Consider the following 25735-nt stretch of genomic DNA (forward strand, 5'->3'; position numbering starts at 1 on the left):
CTTCTCTTTTGATAATGTGTGTGACAGACTAATATTAGTGACAGAATTAATATTAATACTATTATCATTATTGGTATTAGTATTATTAGTACCAGCGTTTTATCGGGTTAAGAATTATAATATCAAAATTTTGCTGTTGGTGATATTAGAAGTCTTTGTGGTTTTGCAATTAGATTCTCATAATTTTTTAACGATAACGACGATATTAAAATTTGTTGCAACTGACGCTGGTAGAAGTAAGATTCCTTGGATTTAATACAGTTACTAAAGTTTCCCGATTTTGCTAAGATTACGAATTATATTACACAATACTCTCTACCGATATGATTAGAGGTCTTAAGATTTACCGATAATGATATCTGGATCTACTGTAGGATATACTCTTATGTGCTATTACGATTATCTAAGATTATTTGCAGTCACGAGCACATTATTGGATTCACTGATAAAACATTAAGAAGGCACGATTCACAACGATCTATGAGAATATACTAAGATACTATACTAACTATGAATAAGATAAAGTCACAAAATATGTAGTATATAGATCAAAGAATTCATTAGTAAATTTACTCGATAAATCCTGACTAATATAAAAATATGTGTTTTACCAAATAAAGTAAAAATCTGGCCTTCGTATCTCTCTCATATATCCACTCACAAAAAGTGAAACAATCACACATCAAGCGATATCTTGCAAGAAACCATTCGACTCTTATCTAATGTATTTTTTGGTATCATCAACGAGATATTCGCAATTCGAAAATATTTGTGAAGAATTGATTTTTCTACATCACCTTACGTAATTATCCCAAATAATGAATTTGTTCGAAGAAATCGTTTTATTAAAAAATAAACGATCAACTAATTGGAGATCTAATTAATCATTTTATGAAATCCACTTATTATTCCTCGTCTAGCGGAAACTCATTTTTATCAGCAGTGTTAGATATTCTATTTTTTGCATCTATGTGGCAGTAAAAAATAAGACTGATAAAATAATAAGATATAAATATTCGAAGATTAATTATCCTAAACATTGGATAAAGATATCGTAATTACTAGACGAGGAAATGAATTCTTTCCAACTGGATTCGCATAACTTATAACTGCTATTGGTGCTATTAATGATTGGTTTTGTAACGTTAATAGGGTTTCCCGTTGACTAATACAAAATTTCCCAAAAGAGATTGCAACTATAGTCCAAGTTTTCGTGTGTTCTTACCATCGATTCTGCTTCGAATGTCCAACGATTTATGATGATCCAGATTGGTAGAATCGATGGAGGAACTAGTGGTGGAGAGAGAAGCGCCAACCCTATCGGCGGACGATCCGGAATTAGGTGTATGGGGGTTGGCACCGGGTGTCGCGGGGCTTGGAGGAGGACTCGACGCCAACAAACTATAATTGTGCTCGGACTTGATCGGTCGTGGACCTCCGAGGGCGGCATCCGTCATCAAACGATCCCTTAACACAACTCCCAGCGAGGATTTATCTCGCACGTTTAATGCGTTGCCCCATTCTTCCTCTTTGGCTCCCATGAGAACATCCTGGCCGAGTCCCTGCAAGCAAAACATCGTTATGTCACGAGTTCAAATTTACGCAAATTCGTATCTCCATGAATATAATTAAGAAGATGAAGGCTAGGCAGAAATTCGCGTTGAATAATCATAACACAACTACGTTTTCAACATGCTATCATAGTTTTGCGCGTTACGTGTATCGTGCACATTTTCGTACTTAATGGACCGAACAATGATCGACTTAGGTAACAATACGAACGACTTAGGTGACATTGTCAGAAAGAAGTGCGCAGGTATTACATAATATGTTCGAAAGATAAAACGCGTAAAATTGGCGCGCTAGTCAACGAATCGAATTAATTTCCGAAATGTTTTTCAATGCTGTGCGACTGTAATCTTTGAAATTTGAAAAACTAGTTCGATTTTACGAGGATCGATGAAGAGACTGTTTTCGTTTAGATTTTAAAGAAAATCATTAGGTGCAATCGATGGCTCGGGCTCCTCGAACGACTGTAACTGGAAACGACTGGAATCAATACTGGAAACGGATGGTTTGTCTTTAAGAGGATAATTAATAAAAATCCCCTTCGATTATATTTCGATATACGCATACTTCGATTCGTTGCGGTGCGAAGGCAAAATACATAAAATTCACGTAAAATTAACGCGTTAACGCGTCGTTGACCGACTACCTTGAGCAAAAATTAACAACTGAACTTTGTGCATAAATGCACGAGTTCACCGGTGACCTGTCAACAATGCGTTAAAGCATAACCCGGTTAACAGGTTAGAGTCTCGACCCGTCTTGGAAGTTTCCGATCGCTGGAAAGGTTGCTCGTCTCTCTTGTACGCTCGCTAGTTGCCAGGCACATACGCGGCCAAGCCAAACCAACGGAGGACTCGCGGTGCGAATCAATGGACGGGGGGGGAGCAGCGTTCGAGGCTGTCAATGGCTGCCAGTTGTCTCGTTGCCGAAGGTGTCAAGGACCCCGCATCTAAAATTGTACGTGCTCGTATCCCGAAGCGGTCACGCTTGCCTCGACCAAAGAGAAGGGCGCTAGTCGGGCCGGTCAAGTTGAAGGCCGAAGCTGCCAGCCACGGGTACAGTCTCTCTTCTTCGCCCTTCTTCCCACCAGGCCAACGATCTTACAAGTGGCCCTTCCCTTGGGCCCTTCGCGCTCCAGCAATGCGGAACTCGACAACAGTCAAGGTCAACGCGCAAGGTTCCGCACTTTTTTCCCTCTTTTACCGGAGAACCATCGAAAAAGCTAAGCTAAGCAGTGTTACGCCGTGGGAAATTTAAAAATATTTGGTCGTTCGCACGGCAAAGTGTTTACTCTGATTTCATTTTTTGACATTTTTTAGCGCGTCGAAGCGCTCGATTCCAGCTTATCTCAGGCACTAGGTCGTCTCAAAAAATTCGCTTCATCGGTAAATATCGAAATAACAATAGGCGCGATATTTTATGTTTTATGTCGCGTTAGCGAGGTATCTACGATACATCCTGGTCTATCAGCTTTCTTCGTCTCTCCGCGATTCAATTTTTGACATCTTGCCAACAAACCGCAGAAGTTTTGCAAAAACGCCACTGTACGACTTTCCGAGAGATGGAGAAATTAATAGACCAGATGTTGTACATGACGTAAAACGTAAAATATTGCTCATCCATTGCTTGTTAACAAAGCGAAAAAACAACCTCGGAGAAAACCCAATAATTTCGTCAACTTTCTATGGTCTTCGTTTTATGGAATCAATCGATTGGACAAATAAGCGGCACAGTGCGAGGAACTGTTTCCATCGAAAGCTAAGCTAAGCCTATCGAAACAAATATTTTGAAACTTTGCGCATAGCGCTGCATAGCTTAGCTCCGCCTTTCGGTCACTGCCCGGCTTCTCTTTCTTTTATTTTGTTTCGTTTGCAGATTCTGTTACGCATAATGGTTTATGACCGAATCGAGGTGATGATGAGTTTTAGGTTTTATGGGAGAAGACTTTGGACGCAAGATTGTTGGGTTTATGGGATCGATCGTTAGACTTTTAGATCCAAATGTTGAGCTTTTGTGGTCGATTGTTTTTATTTGTTCTAAGGAGATTTAAAGATTTTTGCCGTCTCTTTATCTTCCAATCAACGTATGTTCTGGGCTATCTTTTATTTTTGTTGAACTATCCTGTACCTTATTTAAATTTCCGGCGATTGCTATCGTACGTTGTCGTCAGATTTCTTTGTCAAATTTCCTGAAATTCCTATACTCTCACGATACTGTTTATTTCCTCCGATCACGATAAAAGTTTCTAACGATAACTGTTACCTTTCCTCATGAATATTAAGATGAAGCGATAGGAAAGTCGAAGCGAAGATTCTTACAGGTACTTTCTACGATACTTCTCTTCGTCGGAAAAGAAAAAATAAAATAACTTTAACCTTCTTACTCCAGCTACTTTTGCAAAGACACTGAATCCTAATAACAATTGTAGAGCGTGTTATACACTTGAAAAATCGGACGCTGAACCCGAAAACAATCGTTGAAAAGGAAGGAGAGTTTCGCATGAAATTCAATAACTTGGGTGTCTATACCACGGGTGAACTTCTATTATATTTTGCTGATCGGTTGCGAAAGTCTCGACATGTTTTGAGGTGGATACCGTTACACGTGATTGCGTTACATGGCTGCAAGGGGAAAGATATTCTCAGCCTCCGTTCGAAAGTTGATACAATATGCTCTTACTAAAAGTGAACGTCCATACAGGATGTTTCAGAGACAAATTATCCGGCAGTGACGAAACAGTTCCTAAATCGAATTACTCGGAGAAAAGAATTAGCTGTATAATAACCTGCGAAAGTCTTTGGCCAGATAGATCGTATTCGTACATATTCTTCGTCACGTTCTTTCAACGCTAGAACCAGCAAGTTTGTCAGGATGATAGATTTTCGATTTCTAGCCTTTGCAATTGTTAAAAACATGTATATGCGCGTGGGTATGTTTTTTGATAAATATTAAAATAAACATTGTTTCGAATATAAACGAATAGATAAAAATCAAGTAAAAGTTACAAGTTTGTTAAAGTAAAGGATCTGAAACGCATTTTAATAGGTTTGATAGTTCTGGTATTAAAAAGAAGACGATTAATCCAACGAACGTTCAAACAATCGTGGCACGGGCGCAATTCTATTCAAAGTTCTTCCGTATCGTCATTTATTTGAGTCGCGTCGCGGCTTTTGCTCTTTCTCCTCGCTCGTTATGGGTCGTTTCTCTAACGGACGGCAGAACAAAGCCGGTGATTTTCCAGAAGCAAGACAATTATTCTGCCCTAGACAATTAGCAACCAACAATCTGGGACCGTGGCTCTAGCTTCGCGACACTTTTTCAACGTGCTCTTCCAGCCGTTCCAACCACAAAGAATTCACTATATTTTCTTCACCTATGCTTCCACTTTACTTCGTTCGAAACATGAGACATCGAAAACCATAAACGAAACAGTGGGAATAGAATAAAGACGCGAACTAGAAAATTTTCTCCGTCTTTTGAAGCGGTTCGTTATAGCAATGTCTTTCCGACATGCTCTTTTAAACCATATCGATTGGAAAGAAGACCCTGCTATTTTTTCTCGACCAAGAAATAGCGAAGGAAGAAAAAAAAAAAAGAGAAACGAACGAAACTTTGTCTTTCGAACTATCTTCTCCCAGCTTCACAACACTTTTCCAATCGTTGCATCCACGAAAAAGTTCTATTTCATTGGATTTTATTTAATTAAGGGAGAAAAGAAAATGAAAGAGAGAAAATAAACTGAGAGACAGAGAGGAAATGAAATACGTGCGAAGAGAAATACGAAGTAGAAAATTTTCTTGGTTTTTCAAACTAGCTGTTTCCAGTTTCTAAAGGAGAAATGTTGAAGCAACCGGTCGCGTTGCCAACTGAGAACTGACACGTTCAACGACTGGATACGCGAGATCTGTTGCGCTTCAGCAATGCGGAACTCGAGCCCAAGGTCGCGACACCACTCTTCCTTTTTCATCTCCAACGATCGTCTCTTTTCAACCTGGTCTCTCTCCTCTGGTACGTGCTCCTTCTACCCCCGTCCGCTTTTCCGTTATGCTTCAGTCGCAGCATCGCCGTTTATCCAGCTCCTTACACGGTTTCACTTCCGCCGGAAGTCGCTAACGGGTCATTTTACCGCGGAACTTGCAGATAAGGGTGCTTCCGGAGATTTTTCTTCGATTTTTAACGTCGTTCGTCTCGACTCTGTCGAGTCTCTTCGGAGGAAATCGGGTTCCGGTTTGAAGTGCATCGACAGATAAGATTAAAACACGTTTTGAGTCTGTTGAAGCGTTTTGAGTTTATAGGCTGTTACGTTGAAACGAAGCGTGAACTTCAGGGTGTGTGTAAGGGTGAAATTTGAGGAATGTACCGCGACTTTATAAGTTTTTATATCGAATTTAGTTTGTAATTATGATTTGAAATACAAATTTTTTGGAATATTTATAATATTCGATATCTATCACGCTGCAAAGTACAAGAAATATGTTTTTAGACCGTAAATTACGGAGAGGAATTTAAACTGACTTGTCACGTTTCAACGATTCTCGTCAACTCAAAGTACTATTGTTCATAAACGCGTTTAAATCGTCAAAAATATCTTTTTTAACGTTTCTGACGTGCCTTTGATATCGTTCGCTGTTTAAGCTACGAAATAAGTTAATTCACCGCTATTAATAAAATTATGAATTATAGTTAGTTGCAAGTACGTACTAACTATGTTTCAAATTGAACAGAAGCTTGATTTTACTACTGACATCGACATCTTGTTATATCGCAGACCGTTCGAACTAACCCATTATCAAGCAGAAGTGCCAATTAAACATCACCTGTTCTTTTTCGAAGTCTGTTCGATAATCCTCAATTACAGTTACCCGTTAACCAGTTGGCCAACACTTAAGAACCAATTTTAATTGTAACTTTCCATCGAAATGCATCCTTCGGTTCCATTGAAAATCAAACTATAATATATGCAATCGTTCTAAATCAATCTTAAATATGCTTTAAGCTTCTATTTCTATCAAAGAATTATTCGCATTTATTAGTAAACTCTTTTTCATTTCTGTTAAACAACTATCAATTTTTATTGGCTCCCTGTCACTTGCATAACAAAGCAATGACGTAACGAAGTAGTTCTCATAACTTTTTATCATCAATTTCTCGGATAATTTATCTTCAGCGTCACTTTGTAACCATAAACAACGTCGAGTTAGCCTCGAGAAAGTAATTGTTACGTCTATCACAGTAGTTTCGACGTCGATATTAATTCGCCATGGAGCCGTACGGGAAGTGCAAGAGCCGACGGTGTCGTAGCTCAGCAATTTTCTCCGACAGTTATTTCGCTGGTTCAGCCCGTTCGTGTCAGTGCCTTCGCGAAACCGTAGAAATCTATGGTTGCTAACTGCTAATTTCCGCTTCGACGTTGCGACAAATCATTTTTCTTCGGTCGCGGTAAAGCGATTCCTTTACCAGCCCCTCGAACGGACGAGCGACAGTCACGTTTTCGTCCAACCAACTGTTGTTCCGATGCTTGAAGAAGCATAGTAATAGTAAACTCGTGAGAGTTTGTTTGAAAAATAGGGAAACCACAAGTTTGATGGAAATTAATTACGACAATCGCTTGATCGGATATCAATAAATATAATAATATGTCTGATCACTGGTGATACTCTATTTTATTCAATTCGTCCATGGTCTCTATAGAATACACGAAATATATCGAACAAATCTCTTTTCGATCGTGATACTATTATATTATTCGATTTTTAAACGATCGATTGCCAAATTTAACAAAAATACGTGAACGCAGTTATTGATTATAGAAATATGAGAAGATAGTAAATTTATAGCTTTCGAAAGTAGCCTAACGTGTATGAATATGTTATAAAAAATCAAATTACGAACAGGTTTCTAAATTTGCTTACTGGATGTGAACCAATGTAGTTTATACATAATTAATTAGGAAAAATTCAACATACGTATATTATATCAACATGTAATACATAATATAGTATACAAATCTGTAGAAATGTAATATTTTTGCAAAATATCTAAAGCGAAATATCCATCGTAATATTTAGGAAGAGTCTCTATTTCACTCCCTCGGTTATGTCTAAAAATATAAAATCGCATAAACAATGGCTGACTGCTAATGAACAATCGACATTGTCTATCATTTTCGCAACGATAAGAGCCAAGGATACGTCAGCCATTGGAAAATTGACACGAGCTCGTCACATTTCGCGAATTCCTACGTACGTTTTTCGTACCAGCAGCTAACCATCATCGTTTTCCTTCTAATGGAAGCATCGATCCACCAAGGTGTCATACGTTGTACTATAGGTGACCATGGAGGACCTAGTTCACGTAAAAAGTCGATATAACGTTCGGGTCACGTTCATGGTTGCTCGAAAACCACTGCTATCTACGTTCTACGTCCGAGTTCCAAGTAATCGATACTTGCATTGCAACTTGTACATTAATTATTGTACTGATACGAATCCATCGCGACACTGAGAAATAAAGAAGAATTGTCGAAACTGTGGCGTCGCGATGAATTACGATCTTTCTAATTTCTATTAATTTATCCGGTCTTTGATGCAGATAATTTTAAAGATAATTTTTTAATTCTTATGGTTTTTTGCCATGTGTATGCGGTACGAATTTCGAGAAGAATTTTTAAATCGTATAATAATATCGCTTGGCAAATTTTAAATCGTTCATGCTTAAAAGTAAATGTACAACATCGGATTAGAACGACCGAACTTGAAATATTTTTATTCGCGATTGAAAAAGCAGGAGATGTACGAAGTGTATCCGTAATATCATAATTAGTTCGTATTATATATGTTTATATTACTGCCTCGATTTTTTATAATATTTTTTATGACAACATATACCGCAAGATGTATTAATTGGATCAAATGTTTGTTTGCAAATTACGAAATTTAATCCTCGACTAGTAGTATCCTAGAATCACAGGTGACACACGCGATAGTTCGGGCTTCAGTTTAAATTAGGTTACTTAACTTTAATCTGTATTCTGTACTTTACGCCATATCGTCAATGATAATCTTTATCGTGTAAAATGCAGAATATAATTAATACAACCTGATACAAGCAGCTGTGTGTCACCTATAACCCCACGATACTCTTCAAGGTTGAGGATTTAAAAAAATCAGATTAAGCGTACTATATTATTAGGATATCTTTTATTTCCTTTCGTTCGTCTAGTATACTATATCTAATTATTTCACGGTGGAGCAGATTTTTAATTGAATGAATCATACGGATGAAACAGTTTCTAAATCGAGTTATTCGCTACTTTCAATGTCTAAATTCCAAATAGAGAAACGAGATCACGTCGTTGAGAGGCTTGTTTTCTTCGTTTTCAATTAGAAAATTATCGAGATACGATTACTGAAAAATAGTTAGAGATATGATTATAGAATTATCGAAATACATTTATTGAAAGGTTATTTGTAAGATACGATTACAGTACGAAACCATAACCGTGCATATTTACCATAAAATTGCCGGTAAATAAATGAAATTGTTATCTTTGTTAAGCACGTTTTGTACGTGATCGAACCTCTCAATTGAATTTCCTCCTGCGAGGACGATATTATTAAATCATTAAATCTGAAAATTAATAATTATCGATTTGCTTCGTACGCTTAAATAGATTGTTTAATCGAATATACACCGATTATTTAATAGTTAGGAGAGAAGAAACAAATACGCGAAGTGCCTTTATACTAAAAACGGCCGTAAGAAGAATTACATTGCCAATAGAGAAGTTATCAATTGATTTGTATAATCACCAGGGAAATACGGAAAAACGAAAGAAATATTACACGATATCATTCTACGAAACGTTTATCGTACGTTTAATTATGTATGTAACACTGCATACACAATCATAATATTGATTATTTCATAGATCGATGCAATAAATATTAATAAGTTTAAGTATTATGATCGTTTAAATTCAGATTTTTAAATTTAGATATTTATTACAAGTCAACCAATTAATCCAGAAGATCAAATATGCGATATAATTCGTTTTTGATATCTGCTGACAAGAAGAAATAGCATAATATAAACGTGATTTTGTTCTATATTAGTACTTTATTTTTATCTGGTCCCGTGAAATGAAAACCGGTTTAAAGTTCAAAACGGGCATAAAATAAAAACCCAAAAAGTGCTGGAAAACATTTAAAAGTTGAGACTGTAAAAAAGAAGTACAACGAAAACCGGTATTTCCCGTTCAGAAACAGGAAAACAATCGCGAATTTGCAAGGAACGAAGCAACAAGGCGTGCAGTTATGCCAAGTATCCGACAGAATTGACCTTTCTGTTCGCCAACTCGCTGGCAAACTCTGGATGTATGGAAACGATCGTAAAAATCGTGGTCATCGAGCGAACGTAATTTACAAACTTTTGCGGAAGATTACGCAGTTGCTAACAATGATTTTCATCGAAATTAATTAAATAAATTTAGGTTGTTATTACTAAAATAAATTTCATGGAAAAATTGTAACTAAACTTTATCATTAAAATACTCATTGTCGATAATTCAGAAATACAGATCGATGAATTTAAAGTTAAATAAATTTGGACCACTGTCGAATTAAATTTTCAAGAAAAAAAGATTCTAAAAATGTGTGGCAAAGAAGCTTGTCGTAAAAATTGAAATCAATGAATTTGGAATTAAACGAATATTAAATTTCATAGAGCCCAAACACACGAGTACAAATTGAATTCAATCGCCGCCTTGTTATCAAAAGACCGTGTTATAGACAGCCTAAAATACCTCGCAGAAACTCAGCTTTACTATGAAATCTAACTAAAGGACAACGAGCCGAATATTTAATTTTAATTATCCAGATATGGCTATGAAATAAAGCCAAAATAAAAAAGAAAGCTCTATTAATTTCATTCCTAAAAGATTCTACAGAACTAAAAATTAAACATTTCTTCCGTCTGACCTACATTTTGGCTTATCTGGTTTTAAGAATCCGGTTTGACAAACGAATATAAAGTCGCCGGCTGTAAATCTACCGACGTGATTATATATTCACGTGCAATAAAACGTTTCGATTAAGCCGTTACGATCTTGATTGTTAGTTCTCGATAATGTCCACGTTCGTTCGTCACACAGAAACGACTGGTTCCCTTCTGAAGAACACCTTGCATGCGCGACCAAATATTCAGAGTTACGTACAAGATCTTAAACCGACATTATAGACTCGTGCGTGATGAGCAGGTTTCCTTTAGGGTTTAGAGATTGTATATTTGCTTAGTCTTCGAAGACACGGAATTCCCGGTTCTTGGATGCTTTGGATTTGGAACTTTTATTGCATTACATTTAGAACGTTGAGAACTTAACGGATGTTGGAGTTTCAACGGAGAGAAATTAAAAAGGGGAGTTAAAGTTGGTAAATTATTGAAAGTTAAGTTCTTGGAGAAGACTGGACATTCTCAATTTGTGCGAGGAAAATTAATTTTTCAAAGTTACGAATTGAAAAACATCTTTCAAATTTCAAAATCCATGTACAAATGTAAAAGCTTTAATGATTAACAAATTCGCAAACATCGGCGTACAACGAAATTCGCAAATCCCAATTTCCGTCCAAAAATTCAGTCCAACCTCGCACCTTCCTAATTCCACCAACACGCCCGTCTTCGACGTCTTAAATTCTAATCGCCTAAAGCATCTCGAATTCCAAAGGGTCGAAGAACTTTAGAGCAGAAAGAGAGCCAACAATTTACCAAGTAAGTAAATCTCCTGCTCCTAAGTAAACCTCTTGTAAAAGTTTCCACTCGTCCCGCAAACGTAAGTAGTATCTTTGGTTAGTGGAGAATCTACGGCGACCTATAGGATTCTAGTTGGCAGAAGTCACTTTTACCAGCGTGTACCAGCCTCGATGAAGTCACGAAAAAAGGTGAACGTCCTCGAGTCCCATCGAAACCGTCCCGTCACTTAGCTCGCTTCCCCTTCTCTCCCTTTCTACGTTCGTGCAACTATCACGAGCAAACTACGGCGAAGACGAAGACGACTGGATCGTTGAAGATGATGAAGACAACGATGACGACAGATCTTCCTTCTCGTGGTATGCACGACCATGTGGCTCGTTTCAAAACCCGATGCCCTCCAGTGGACAGGTACTTGACTGTGTATACCTGTTCGGATAGACAAGTAGACGATACCAGGAAAGTCGAGAAACTCTAGAAACCTTGAAATACAGCCGAGCAAAGAAGGAATATGGGTATCTGGATACTGTGTGCCGGTTTCAATACCGGAAGCACGCTTCACTGTATGGATTTAACGCTTGGTTTACGGTAACCGATGATAATATTTCGAGCGATCAAGAGTGGTTCGAATTTCGCGCGTTATGTTTTTCGCGTCTTTTTTGGTGGAATTGTATTTCTCTATTATCGACAAATTTTGTGTAATTCGAGGAACGTACGAAAGTTCGCAAGTTCAAAGATCACGGCGAGATTAAAGGAGCATCGATCGCCGATATTTTAACGAGCTTGTGATCGTAGAATTTTTTAATGGAAGGATTAATCGAAAGGAGACCGAGGTTAAGAAGAAAATTGTTTGGCGTTAAGCAGGGGAAAAATGCTTCTGAAAATAAATTTCAAGGATAGTTCGATCACATTTTACGTGAGTCACTGTATACTTCCTGATTGACTCACTGGATTGATCGTATCGAATCACTTTCAGATTAATTAGAATTTAAAACGCGTAAATATACTATAACACGTTAATTAAGAAACAGAAATAGTAGAAAAGCCGACGATTGCTGGATAAAACGCGGTAGAATCAATTATCCTGCGTGAAATACGTCTAAGCGATATTATTAAATATTCGTTAAATTATTACTATTAAGGCAACGAATATAATATATAATATATAATCAGAATACTTACAGAAGTTGCAAGATATTTAGTACAAGTATATATTTTGTAAAGATCACGAGCGTATTTAAACAATTTTCAACGCGTATTTTATCCTTAAAATGACTACGTATACCATCAAACTAATTTTCTATTAAATACGCGTTAAATATCGTGTAATCTCCATGTACATTTTCAGACTGGATGCTAATTTTAACAATATAGTAATAACATACGCGTCTCGCTACGATGCTTGTGAAATCTCAAAATGTTTTATATAACACGCACGATATAGACATAAACAAAATTTCTATGGCGAGTATTCAAACACTTTCGTGAGCCAACGTAATATATAAATTTCGAAACGGATTACCCGAAGAGCACACGAATCGACCATCCAATTTCTGACGTAGGAAAGATCCACAGGTTCAGTTCGTGACGAAAGAACTGGTCACGCATTCTAATATCCTCGTAACATCCTCGAGAGGTTCTCGAATGACGTAATCTCTCCCCCTGTGAGTCCCTATGAGCTTCCATGGGGCCAACGAGCCGCAGGTAGCATCCGAAAAATACCAATGAAAGCGGCTCACATCGGTGAGGTATTCGCAGCATGGAATTCGAAGTCGAGTTCTCACGTAACTTGGGGAGTAATGTACGCCTCGATTTCCTCTCGCGAGACTGACTCGAACACGCGGTCGATCGAGGGCATAGAATTCAACAGGTAGCCGACGCCTCTGATCACGAAGATTACGGGATTTACACGCGGCTCAGCACCCAAGGAAAACGCGCGCCGTATTTCACGAAGACACCCCTAAGAAGATCAACTTCTCGGCGGTTTGCTTTTACATTCGAACGAAAGTCGCTCATGGTCGAATGGACGAAAGAAGTAAAAATGATAATTTAGTGCCTGTCGCTGCTAGACTTGCGTTGTTATTATTGCTATTCGTTTTATTTAAAGTCTGGTCGAGTGGTATAAGATCATTGTTCATGGAAGTCGATGATCTTTTGTTGAAGCGGAATCGATGCGAGAATATCGTTGTTATCATTGTCGATATTATGATCTTTTCTTTCTTACGATTATGTGGGTGATAACCTCGAGAGTCTGGCACAGCAAGCGTCGCGTTTGACAGGAAAATTATTTTCCAATTCGTGCTTATGTGTCGGTTAAGCATGTCCTGATCTTATTCTAGCTACCACGGTTTGTTCTCGCGAAGTCTTTATTTTAATATTCTTGGTACTTCCCTTTTGTTCGGGGCGATTTCCTTTTTAGTATTTGCATGATTCGCTTCTATCGTTCTCTTCGAGGGATGAAAAAATTTTGTTCGATTAACGCAAAGAAGGAAATGTTTTTATCGCTGTGAATGTTTTGTTGGCATCTGTTTCTCCGTATTTTCAGTATTTTGACAATGTTTCGATATTTGTATTATTTTGAGCGTGAATAAAATTAAATTGGAAAGAAGAAAACGAAGCCTGGGTGAAAGGAAAAGGGGCGTTCTTTTTATCTTAACTTTATAGAGACCCTATTTTTAGAATTTTATTGCGCAAATGTATTCGACACAATAAAAAAATGTCGCACGTTGCAGGAAATGAAGAAAAGTACGACACGGTTTTATAAATATGCGCCTCTTTGAATGCATTGTTACGATCTACGACTTCCGTCTTCATAGGCGTTGTTGTCCACACATCTGTGCCTATGTATACACGGCTTTTTAATTACACCAGCTGATGACAGCAGCGATATCCATGTAATAATTATTCGATAAACTACGCTGATAACAACAAATTTTATCCATTCTCAGAACCAATGGAAAGACATACAATATTATTCCCTCTTTCTATTTAAACGAACACGTTAAACGGTACTAACTGGACATTTCAAGAAATCAGCGATGCTGTTCGACTCGTCTGGCGAGGTTAATTAAATTTGCATACGTACGAGTATCGTTTGTTTATCGCGATGCTAAAATTAGATGGAAGAGAACGCGGTATGATTCACGAATAAAATAAATATTAGTAATATTATCACATTACAAAAATCTAGGAAAAAATACTGTACGAATTTTTTCCAAATTAATTACGCGTGATCGAAGTAACTGAAAATGAAAAAGTGAATCGCAGATGTGTGTTTACATTTAATTTAACATCTTAATGAAGACGTTCTATAAACAAAAGTTCGATAAACAACGTTCATTGCACGTAAAGTTTAATAAACAATATATCGAATGATATAGTTTTGAAAATTTGTAAGGAAACAAGGAATTTCCAATATATATATGTTGGTCGTGATTCACAGACGAGAAGTGAAAAGGAACGTGCGCAACGTGGAATCGCAGGAATGTATTGTGCACGCTATTTTCTGCATAAGGAATATCGCTTTCAACGATAAAACGCCTCGAAGCGTTTCTAAATCGCCCTAGAAAAATTGTTTGGCATTTTCATGCGCGCATCGACACACTTTGGCAAACGATATATCATTTCGATAACAGTCACGCAATTATAAATATCGAGTGATAAAAACCGCCTATATGGAAGCAAAAATACAGAAGGAAAATTAACAACACCTGAAAGACATTGAATCTAATTGCAAAATGTTACTATAATTCTAAATTTGTATCGCGAAATCAACCGATCGAATTTATTTTGCATTTTCTCTTGAATCAGCCGATGTAGCGCCAAAATTTTACCCACTACAACTTTAAATTTATACTAAAACCCTAACGAAGAGTATCTAGTCTGACTTCTTTGGAATTTCCTATATCGTGATCAATTTTTCGAAATTTTCACTAGCAAATAATACAGAGAGACTCGAAAACAGGGCAAAGAATGCCAAACAATTCAAAGACGTTATCAATGACGAAAATAAATGACATTCTACTAGCATTCGTTCGGTGTGTTGAGTCGATAGCGCTAAAATAAAACGGATCGTAACTTCGGAACGAATCCAGCGAAATTATTTATGTTTAAGCGTGTGACGAGCGATAAGCAACAGTTACACGCTGTAAAAATTATCTGAAAACGCATTCGTGCCTTTCGTTGTTTAGATAGCGCAGGACGGATTTAAGAAACTATCGCGAGCAACAGTTCACGATTTATCGCGAGACCTCTATTCGAAACCTCTAATATCGAAAATTGCGAATAATTTTACAGCGACAGGCATCTCGCCAGTTTCGCCAGGAAATTTCAATGCTTCGTTAACTTACTTTTATTCGTTTATGTTTATGTATTGTAGTTAAGTACCACTTACAGTCACTTTTATTATAATATTAACCTTTCACCCATTTCTGCTTATCTCTATTATTGATCGTTATAAACTTAACTTTTGTACCATATTTCTAACACAGACATAGATATATGTAGCGTGTTTGAACATTCTATTCGTAGAATAACGCAAGTTTCGCAAATCACTCTCTTAAACAACGCCATAATGCGTTAATATTTTGTTATTCGCTAAACCAGGAAATCCACGTTTAACTATGCGTTTCGCGTTGGTATCTGGCAAATCTTCGTTATACTGCAACTCTTATTAATTAACATTATCACGCTCGCTGCTAGTTTATGATTGATATTTATTACGATGAGAAATAAACTGGAGGTTATGGGTGGTTAAAATATGTTAAATACAATTACGCGTATATAAGATAAAGATTATATTGTAATCTTTCATAATAAATTTTATTATCTTCTACTTTTTTTTTATTATCTTCGTAAACACTTTCTAAAAATACGAAATACCAGGCTTTTATCGTTCTTTCGATATAATCGTTGCTTTCCTAATATTAAATCTTTCTTCGATAGGAAAATTCGAGAGGATGGGAAATGTTTATGTATCATTTATGAATCATCGTTAAGCCTTCGAATGAATTAACTTTAAGAAAATACGTATAAGAATCACGTGTATATCGCAAGAATAATTTCCGTATTGCATTTTTGTAATACAGAGTACGATACAAACTTAAAATATGTAATATAAAGTTTCGATCATTTCTATCAACAAAAAATAAAATACACAAAACATGACTGTCTTTTTTTTTAAATATCGTGCTGATACGCGTGCAAATCTTTTACCAATCAAAAAGCAATGATCTCGAAACGACATAAAAATCGAAAAAGAGCAATCATCCCGACGATTACCCTCTCGAAGCAAACTACTTTTCACTAAACGCTGGAAAACAAGAAAAAGAATGAAACAGGTTAAACGGTTTTTTCTACCCGGTGTTTCGTGTCTGCCTTTTTAACTGTGGAGGCGCATGTTTATCGGTCGCGTGACGAAAAAAGAAAGAAGAGAAACGAACAGTTTGCATGTATACGAGGCGCGATAAAACGAACGCAAAAATTACGCACTCGCATGTACATGCGCCGATAAGGTTTTATCGCAGGTGGTCTTTCCGTCGCGTCCACTGCTCGACTTTTCCATTTTCCTCGCAGTTAACGCTTGCCTCGAAATTCCGTTTGAAAGGTGTCAATAGCTCGTAACTACGATTTCAGTGGTCTTATCAGCCAACTGGTTTGCCAATTATTCATATAAACCGGTAATCTACATACAAAATCGTAAGAGTAGTTTCAGTTTGATGTTCGCGACGATGAATTATTTATGGAAACTTTGGAATCGAGAATTAGTCGAAAGAATATAACACGAACTAAATATAATATATACAGTAGTAATAGATGATAAATAACAATAAATAAAGCGATAAGTGAGAAAGAAATAATGTACACTGCGAGGGCAATACTATATGCAGGATGGTGTATAATTTATGGTGCAAATGGAGTTAGTTTTTACGAATAGCTTTAAGAATAAAAAAAATAAAGAAATCAGGGATAACAAAATCGTGTTGAAAAATCGAATTTTAGCGAGCGAAAGTAATCTTTGTTTAGGTTCTATTTTATTGATAACAATTTGATTCTACCTAAAAAGAGCAAAAAGATCTGTCAAAATTACGTCAAAAGAATTCACGTATTTGTGCAATTATCCTCAAGCTTTTATCATTTCGTCCTGCCTTTTCCCTTACGACACACAAGTATACATGTACATATACCTGTATATCGATGCGCGATAACGATAATGTATCAACTATATCGTGGATTAGAGTAGCGGTATCATAAAATTGTGGCGCGGTTCGTTTCGACATTAGACGAGACTGAAAATATCAATCGTGGGATTTCTTGATATCGTAATTACGCTTGGATTCGACACATGATGCAATTCATATTTTTTCTTCGTTATACATATTCGTTCGTATTATAGAGAAAATATTATTTATGCAAACCACGAGTCGAAAACACGAGTTTATCGCTAATGACAAAACATTCTGTCAGTTTTACGACGATCTTTTCACGAGAACGATGTGGATCTATAGACAGAGGTTAGATAACTGAATTTCAGAAATACCGATTTATTGATCTTCTGGCTTATGAATATTCTTCGAAATCCTATCGAACTTCGATCAGTCAAGAATATAATTTCAATCGTCACGTTTATTATGAGCTGATAAAATATTTATTAAGTCGATAATAGAGAATATTTACATCGGCAAATATCCATTATTTTTGCAAATATAGTGCAAAGTGTATGAAATATCTAGTAAAAGTAAGTAGCAAATATAACGGTACTTTAACTTGAGGGCCTAAAAGGTTGATAAAAAAGTTATAGATATAATAACGCAACGTTGTAAATTTATAAAGCTAAAAATATTATAAAATATAAAATTCTTACAATGCTATAAAATCTCTATAAAATATTCGCTTCGTCTACACTGTCAATTGTACGAAACGATCGATACTACAACAACTTTACGAAATATCCGACATTTATATTAAGAAATCAAATAAAGCAGTATTCACTGGTTCGAAAATATTCCACGAGCCACGGAACGTATTTAGAAATCCTACCATCTCTTTGCACTTCTCTCTATGTGGAAATTAATGGAATCCAGCTTGTCATTTATCACGGTAATTTCACGTCAAGGTGAAAAGCGAGAAAGTAAGGTTATCATTCATTCTCCAAGGTCGTTTTACTCCGTAAACGTTTGGACTTTTTCTCGGAATAATTTTTATCTCAAAAACATTCTAATTTACCTTATGCTCTTTGCGATAAAAAGCTTATTTAGCATTAATGAGATAAATTTTCGGTATGTGCAACTGTGCGAAAATTGAAGAGTATTTTGTAACATTTTTAAAGGCAATGGAACGTGGAACAACCCCTTTGACTCGTTCGATGAGAGCTGGTCTAAGTAAGGCAATCGTAGATTGCTTTATCTGTTTCCTCCGATAACGCTCGAACAATGGCTGATAAAAAAAGAAGTAACAGAGGAAAATACCGTGGTTATTAAGAGAGGAAGCGCCTCTATTGAATTAGATCGCCCGTGTATTTTGAAGTCGTGGAGAGACGCGATAAAGGGAAGCGTTGACACGCTTTCATATGAAAATAAATTGAATTAAAATAAAGGGAAAAATGGAGGAGAATCGAAGAACAAACCGATTTCATATTTTCAGATTTCCAATTTAAAGGTTACTGAATATTCTACTTTCTAAATTGTTCAGATACTATCGATCTGATGAGTTTTCGACGAGATATTTGCTTCGAACATTAACGAATCTTTAATACGTGAAAGCTAAAATATGAACGAACACATTATCGTATTATCGAATTCCTAAGCTTCGTGTTTTTCGAATTATCATCTCACAATTTCAGAAAATATTTAACAGAAGTTGCAACTTCTTCAAATTCTTATCTACGGAGACTCGAAAGACTAGAACTTTTCGAATCGGAACACGTTGCCTGACAAATAGCACGTACACATTTCACTCGTGATAAATCTATTTACCTCGATGATATTAATAAATGATTGTTATAAAAAGTCCATTGAAACGTTCAGTATGAAAATTAATATGTTAATATATAGATCGATTAATCAAACAAATCATTCGATCACTGACGGTAGATCGAATGTGAACGACCGAGTGACTTTACTGCTCACAGTGTCAAGTTAAAAAATGTCTTTTATAATATCTAATATCGAATAATGTCATAACCGCAATTATTTATAAAAAACGAAAGAATGGCAAACGTCGAGCGCAAGCAACAGTTATCTAAATGGACAGACAGAGCTATCGTAACGTCCTTGCAAAAACATTTACGGTTAACTATCGCCTATGTAATACGAGACGCCATTTTACAAAAAAAAAACGAATATTTTTAACTCTAAGGAATATAGTAATACTCGTTTTACTGCAGAAAAAACGAAGAAGATATTAGTATTGTAGAAACGTACAATTCTATCTGAATTTTCAAGTGCTCGAACTTTGAAATTCTTTAATTTTTTATTTTTTCAAATATTCTAACTTTCTATTTTCCAAGCCCCAAAATTACCACAGTTTCGAGTCTCCGAATCTACGAACTTACAAATTCCCAACCTTTCCAAGCTTCGCAACATGAAAATTCCCACTTTTATAACTTTTCGACGCTAATACGCGGAGATTCGCTTTAATTTCACACTGAATCGCCGATATGCCGAAAATATTCAAAAAACCATCGCTCCTAAACACGTCAAACATACTAAAACCTAAAGCACGTGCTATTACCGATTCCAAACACAAAATTACCATTTTCTTCGCTTCGAGAAACCAATTTTCATCCTATCTAATATTTACCCTTTAAAACATCAATTCGCATAAACTTCCGACTCGATATTTGTCGCTAAAAAGTTCGACAAGAATGCGAAAACGAATAAACACGATCCACGAAACGAAAGGGAGCATTATCTTTTTCTGTTTCCAAAGGAGGAAACACGAAGATACCGGACTTTCGAGAAAAAGTCGATCCACGACATCTAGATCGTAGAAGGCAACGAACATTAGAGGCCACGGTACGGTGAACTCCTCGTGAACAACCTTCATCCTTTCCAATTTGTTCCTACGGGTTGTACTGATGCGTGACAGCGATCAAGGAAGCGAGACCTGCGTAAAAAACGCGCGTACGGCCGACGGGAATGCTGAATGAACACGCTACCTCTCAACGAAACGAGCCGGGACCGTTTTCCATTCCAGCCTCGGTTTCATAAATTCAAGGAAACTCCGAGTTATGGTAGTAAAGTAAATGGCTAAGGCATTTCGTTAATGATTGGGGTAGACCGCGGATTTTTATCCATACGTAGGAAATTTTAAAGTATAAAAAGTAATGTGTAAAAATATGAATACGAAATATCCAGAGTATAGTACTTGCTATAATACTTCAGTGGATGAAGCAAATTTCTACGTACATAGTATGCAATTCAATTTGTTTAATTATTACAGCTTTATGAATATATGAATTTGCATTAAAATTCGCAGTCTAGTAATGATGATTGAGCGGTGTTGTAATATTCTGCATATCTAAAATATTTTAGTATGTAGTAGATAATTTAAAGATTAAAGTAAGCACGTGATAATATTGTTAATGAAATTTGAGTATTTTCTATAGCTAAGTGAATTATTATTGATGAAATATGATTTAATATATGTGTGGAAAATGATTTTGTGCGCGAGAAAATGAGAACAATGATTTGAGAATAACTACTGGAATATATTACAATATTCCAACTGGTTAAAATATTTGAGCAATAATGATTCTGGATCAGTAAATCCTAAGTTATGCTGATATCTTAAATGGTTGCAATATCTTGATAATAATACGATTAAAGTATATTATTACGTATATTACGTATATATTAAACGTTCTGAGTTGAATCAATTATTCAAGAATCGTGAATTCTATCCTATTTCATTAAAGAGAAGCATGATTTTAGATAAGGGAATCCTAAATTAGCGATACATATCGTTAATGGTAAAAATTGATGGTTACATCGTAAGCGGTTAGAAATATTTTTCGTCGTAGATGAATTATTAAGGAAGCGTGAGTGATCATTTTCTTGATATAATTTTAATAAAATAGTACATGGAAAGTTAAGAAAACGAGCAAAGTAAAATCGCTAATTTAATACTTGCGATTTATCTCTTAATAATTTTATCTGAATTCAGCTAGTAAATTCCGAAATATTAGATGTCACAGCGAAGACCGATTAATAAAGTCACAGCTACTTTATAAAGTATACTAAAGATCAAGGCTACGTGCAAAAACGTACATTTCCTTCTTTTCTTTTTCTTTTTCTTTTTTTTTTGCCAATGGACACATGTAGATAACGACGTAACGGAATTAATGGCAAAACATGGATTATGCACGGCCTGAATAAATAAACGATAACAAGTGGAGGATGTGCAACTTTATCGCTGGAACGATACCAGGAAATGCATTTTTTAATGATTCACGCTTCCCCTTCGACTTATATACACTTCTTAAGAATTATATAATTTGTCAATAAAATAGTTTGATATGTAAACGTACACTTATAGAATACCAGCTCGGATTTATACAAACGTTTATCAGTGAAATAAATTAATTCGTGAATGTCTATCTACAGAATTCGACTTTAGATTCGTACAAAAAATTTGTATATTATAATTCCTAGAATTCTATATACTACATATATGCATACGATGCTATCATAGAATTAATCCTTATTAATTTATTTTCTGAAATCGATCAACGTTATATTAATATTTTATTACGTACGATATTACATAAACGCGGAGACACATCATAGCAAGAAAATTCTTACGATTCGTGACATCATTCAAATCGTTAAAGCAAAGTCCGAAAATCCAATCTCCTGAAATATCATACGCTCCATAAAATTAAAGGATCGCTAAATGATCCAACAGATATCCATCTTTGAAATGTTGCAACTTCGTGAAAAAAAGAAATTAGCAATTTAGTGATCATTCGATTTTGCGGACGAGTGTATTAAAGAATATAATCAAATATTACTATCCGATATTAATTAATAAACATTATACGTGTCAGTGATACGATCTTGTTTTCTTTCTTCTTATCATTTTACGAGAGAATGATATCGGAATTCGATAGTGCATTTATTGTTAGTGTTACAAAACAATTTAAAACATGATAAATCGTCGCGAACGTGTGGCATCGTCACAAAATATAAGCGTTAGAAAGAGAGTGATTTCGTGGTATCGCGAGTGTAGCTTCCTTCTCAGCTACGTGTTTCCGCTCGTGAACTCGGTACACGGTTGCTTCCGGTTTTTGCACCAAAAACCAGCCAACCACGACACTCCTAGTGGTGGTTGCCACTAACACGACGTTATGCTTCGTCTTATCGCGAGGCCTAATTAGATTAGATACTTAATCAACGGTCATTGAATAGGGAAGACACTGTTCTCAAAGTCTGGTAAACGTATGAAATCGAAATCGCTTCGATTTACGTGAATAAAATCACAAATCTATGAAAACAAATAGCTAATAAAAATGATTTGGCGAAACGCTTTGACAAGCTATTAAATAATCAGTGTCTATATTCGATCAAAATTACTTTGATTTTATACAGAGTGCTCGGTAGAGTGATAGATATTTTGTGCAACTTTTATTATATTTATATTATTTGGAGTTTCTTATAGGCAAATATTTGCAAGTTTGGAAATAGCTCGATTTCATAAATAAATAGAGGAAAAAAGGGAAGGAAATTTTGTGTCATTTAATGTTATTTAATTTATTAATGAATATTTAATATCTTGTCACAGAGTTTTTTCTTAACAATCAATGTTTTCATAGATCTGTAATTTTAACAACATAATAATAACACGATAGTAAATATTTATGAAAATGGAAACAAAAGCATTTTACTTTGTTACATACCGCATATCATTGACCGTCAACGAATCTCAACCATTATGTTCTACAGAATATATTGTTTGCAATATTTATAGAGTGGCACCGTTAATCATCACAATGAGCATTCTATCAGAATGTGAGAAATACCTACTTCTACGCATTTCCTTCTTTAAAGCTTATCGTTCAACGATCGTTTCTTAAAAGCTACGTAAAGAAAAATTGGAACACGTTGATTTCATGAATAGATGCAAGCATTTTCAACTGGAATTATTATTTGCGATTTTGATATATTTTTGCCCAAACCGCCGTGATTATCCCCACTATAGTTTTAATAAGAAATATCAATTTACAGATTGTACATATTTCACACGAGCTGTGAAAACAAAATATTCCTATTACCATTCCAAAACATACATTTCCATAATGTACCCATTAAACACAAGCAATTTCAATAATTATTTTTAATTCTTTTTATACTACGTATATATTTACATCATAGCAAACGTACATTTCATAGAGGTTAAAAAATTAATTAACCAGTCGATCGTCGGTTGTACCAATAAGCTTCGATATTTAGTAAAACTATCTCTGTCGCTATTTATATGATTAAGGCAATCATCCATACCGCATACTAATTTTTTAATAAGCGTACGTCTGCGACAATCGTCTCGTAGCTCTTATGTGCATTCCCATAATCATTAACAACAGTCGTTAACGCTAATAAAATTTAAACAATTTCTATATAACTCACGCTATTCTAAATAAACCATAAACTGGGAAAAATTTTCCATATAAAATGTTCAATTATTTTTCTCAGTCAGTGCGTATATTTTATAAACTACTTAGAGTAAGAAATTTGAGAATCTTGCGAATAAAGAAGATAGACCAATTAGCACTTTGTGATTCCTTGAACGAGGTCTCAACTTTGCTTTTTAAAAATTTCTTTCAGGCTAGTCGAGACCTAGTTCAGTCCCAATGGTGCTTTAAATTTTATATCAGGGTGGAAGTGAACATCAGAAGTGTACGACGTTGAACTGGAGCACGACTTTCGAGGCGATTTTGTTGCCACCATTGCTTCAGACCGTACGATCCGAGTCCTTGGCGACTCGTACCCTAGTTTTACCGCAATTTAGTACATGTGATACGTCCCACATCGTTTTAAATCGTCACGGACCAGCCGCTTGCACAACGATCGCGTTAAAAATAGCGATGTCAGAAAACGACACTGTAATTGGGAGAAATCAAAGAAACAATCTTTGATCCCGTGCAGACATAACAAATCGCCGGCACGTTAGGAGGAAGATCCCGACCAACGAGGCTGATTTATTCCAGAAAAAATTCTTCGAATCCTCACGCTTGTCACGAGTTCCAAGGAGAATTCCACTAGTCATATAGTTAACTATTATTTTATTCTAAAAGGACCATTTGTGCTAGATACAAAGACTGACGATGTGGCGATAAATTAGTCACGGTTCTCAACTTGGAATAATGATTTTCCTTTCACGCCTTTCGTGGAATACTGTGCGGCTCTTTGGATATATTATATTAAGAAAGAATACGTGCCACTATTACGTTTTAAAGACGATGATGTAGAAAAGAAAGTAGCAGATGCTCGCGTCGCTCGTCGTTCAAAACATTGGAATTTATAAGTAACTTTTTGCAATATTCAAGCGAAATGAATTCCACAAACAGAATGATTCTACGGAATTCAAATAGGAGGAAGATAGTACTATTAGATTGCGTTTGAAATTCAAATGCATCAGTCGGTGAAAGAAAAACATAATTATAATATGCACTACTAACTTATATTCCTTATACATTTAACGTCTTAACCGCATGCATTTTTATATGACATTAAGAATAAAATATAATAACAACGAACAATAATATTTAATAATATCGATTATCAACGATATTTAAAGATCAACTTCTCCTAACATTTTTCCCACATGCAGTGCCAGAATCTCACCTTGAATGTCGCAGTGTATAAAAAGGCAAACGCAGACATAAAAAGTAGTTGCAAGAAATACACGCGCATATGGTCAAGGCGAAAAGCTTCGTATCGGCTCGGTTGCCAACCAAACCTTCTTCCTAACAAATCTCTGTCCGTAATAGAAATTGAAAGGCAATCTGTGCCTCCGCGATGGCTCGTCATATTTGGGGGAGGGGGTCAATCCCCTTTTACTCAATTACGTCATCTCTCAGACGGTACTGTAGAGGCGTATACTACGCTTTCCAGCGAACCGAGTCGTTAAACTTAACGGTGACCACCGCGGGAAAAACCTGCGTCTGTTGTTCCGCGTAACAAAGGAAAAGACGAGACGAAAAAATTGAGAATGGTCTGTTGGCGAAATTTAATTACAAATTTTATTCAAAATTATATACCAAACTTATCTCACAATACGATAAATTCAGAAAAATTTTAGCTGGAATAGCCGGAGATGGCTTTGCATCGAGTAACTCCGATAAATGTTCTTGATCCAACTTGATCGTTATGATAAGTCCACGCATTAATTTCCAGACAAGTTTTTATACAAATAAAAGGGAAAA

The 25735-nt window shown here is 35.8% G+C and overlaps 1 protein-coding gene across 1 annotated transcript in view; it reads right to left on the minus strand.

The window, feature by feature from the left end:
• The window catches only part of LOC126925143 (cyclic AMP-responsive element-binding protein 3-like protein 2), a 48127-nt gene that overhangs the window by 12117 nt on the left and 10275 nt on the right, over window positions 1-25735 (minus strand). The window contains exon 3 of the mRNA XM_050740442.1: window positions 1226-1562. Coding sequence (XP_050596399.1) covers window positions 1226-1562 — 337 coding nt within the window. The remainder of the gene's footprint in view (window positions 1-1225; window positions 1563-25735) is intronic.

Source organism: Bombus affinis, chromosome 15, assembly GCF_024516045.1.
Source record: "Bombus affinis isolate iyBomAffi1 chromosome 15, iyBomAffi1.2, whole genome shotgun sequence".
In the NCBI taxonomy this organism is placed as follows: Eukaryota; Metazoa; Arthropoda; class Insecta; order Hymenoptera; family Apidae; genus Bombus; species Bombus affinis.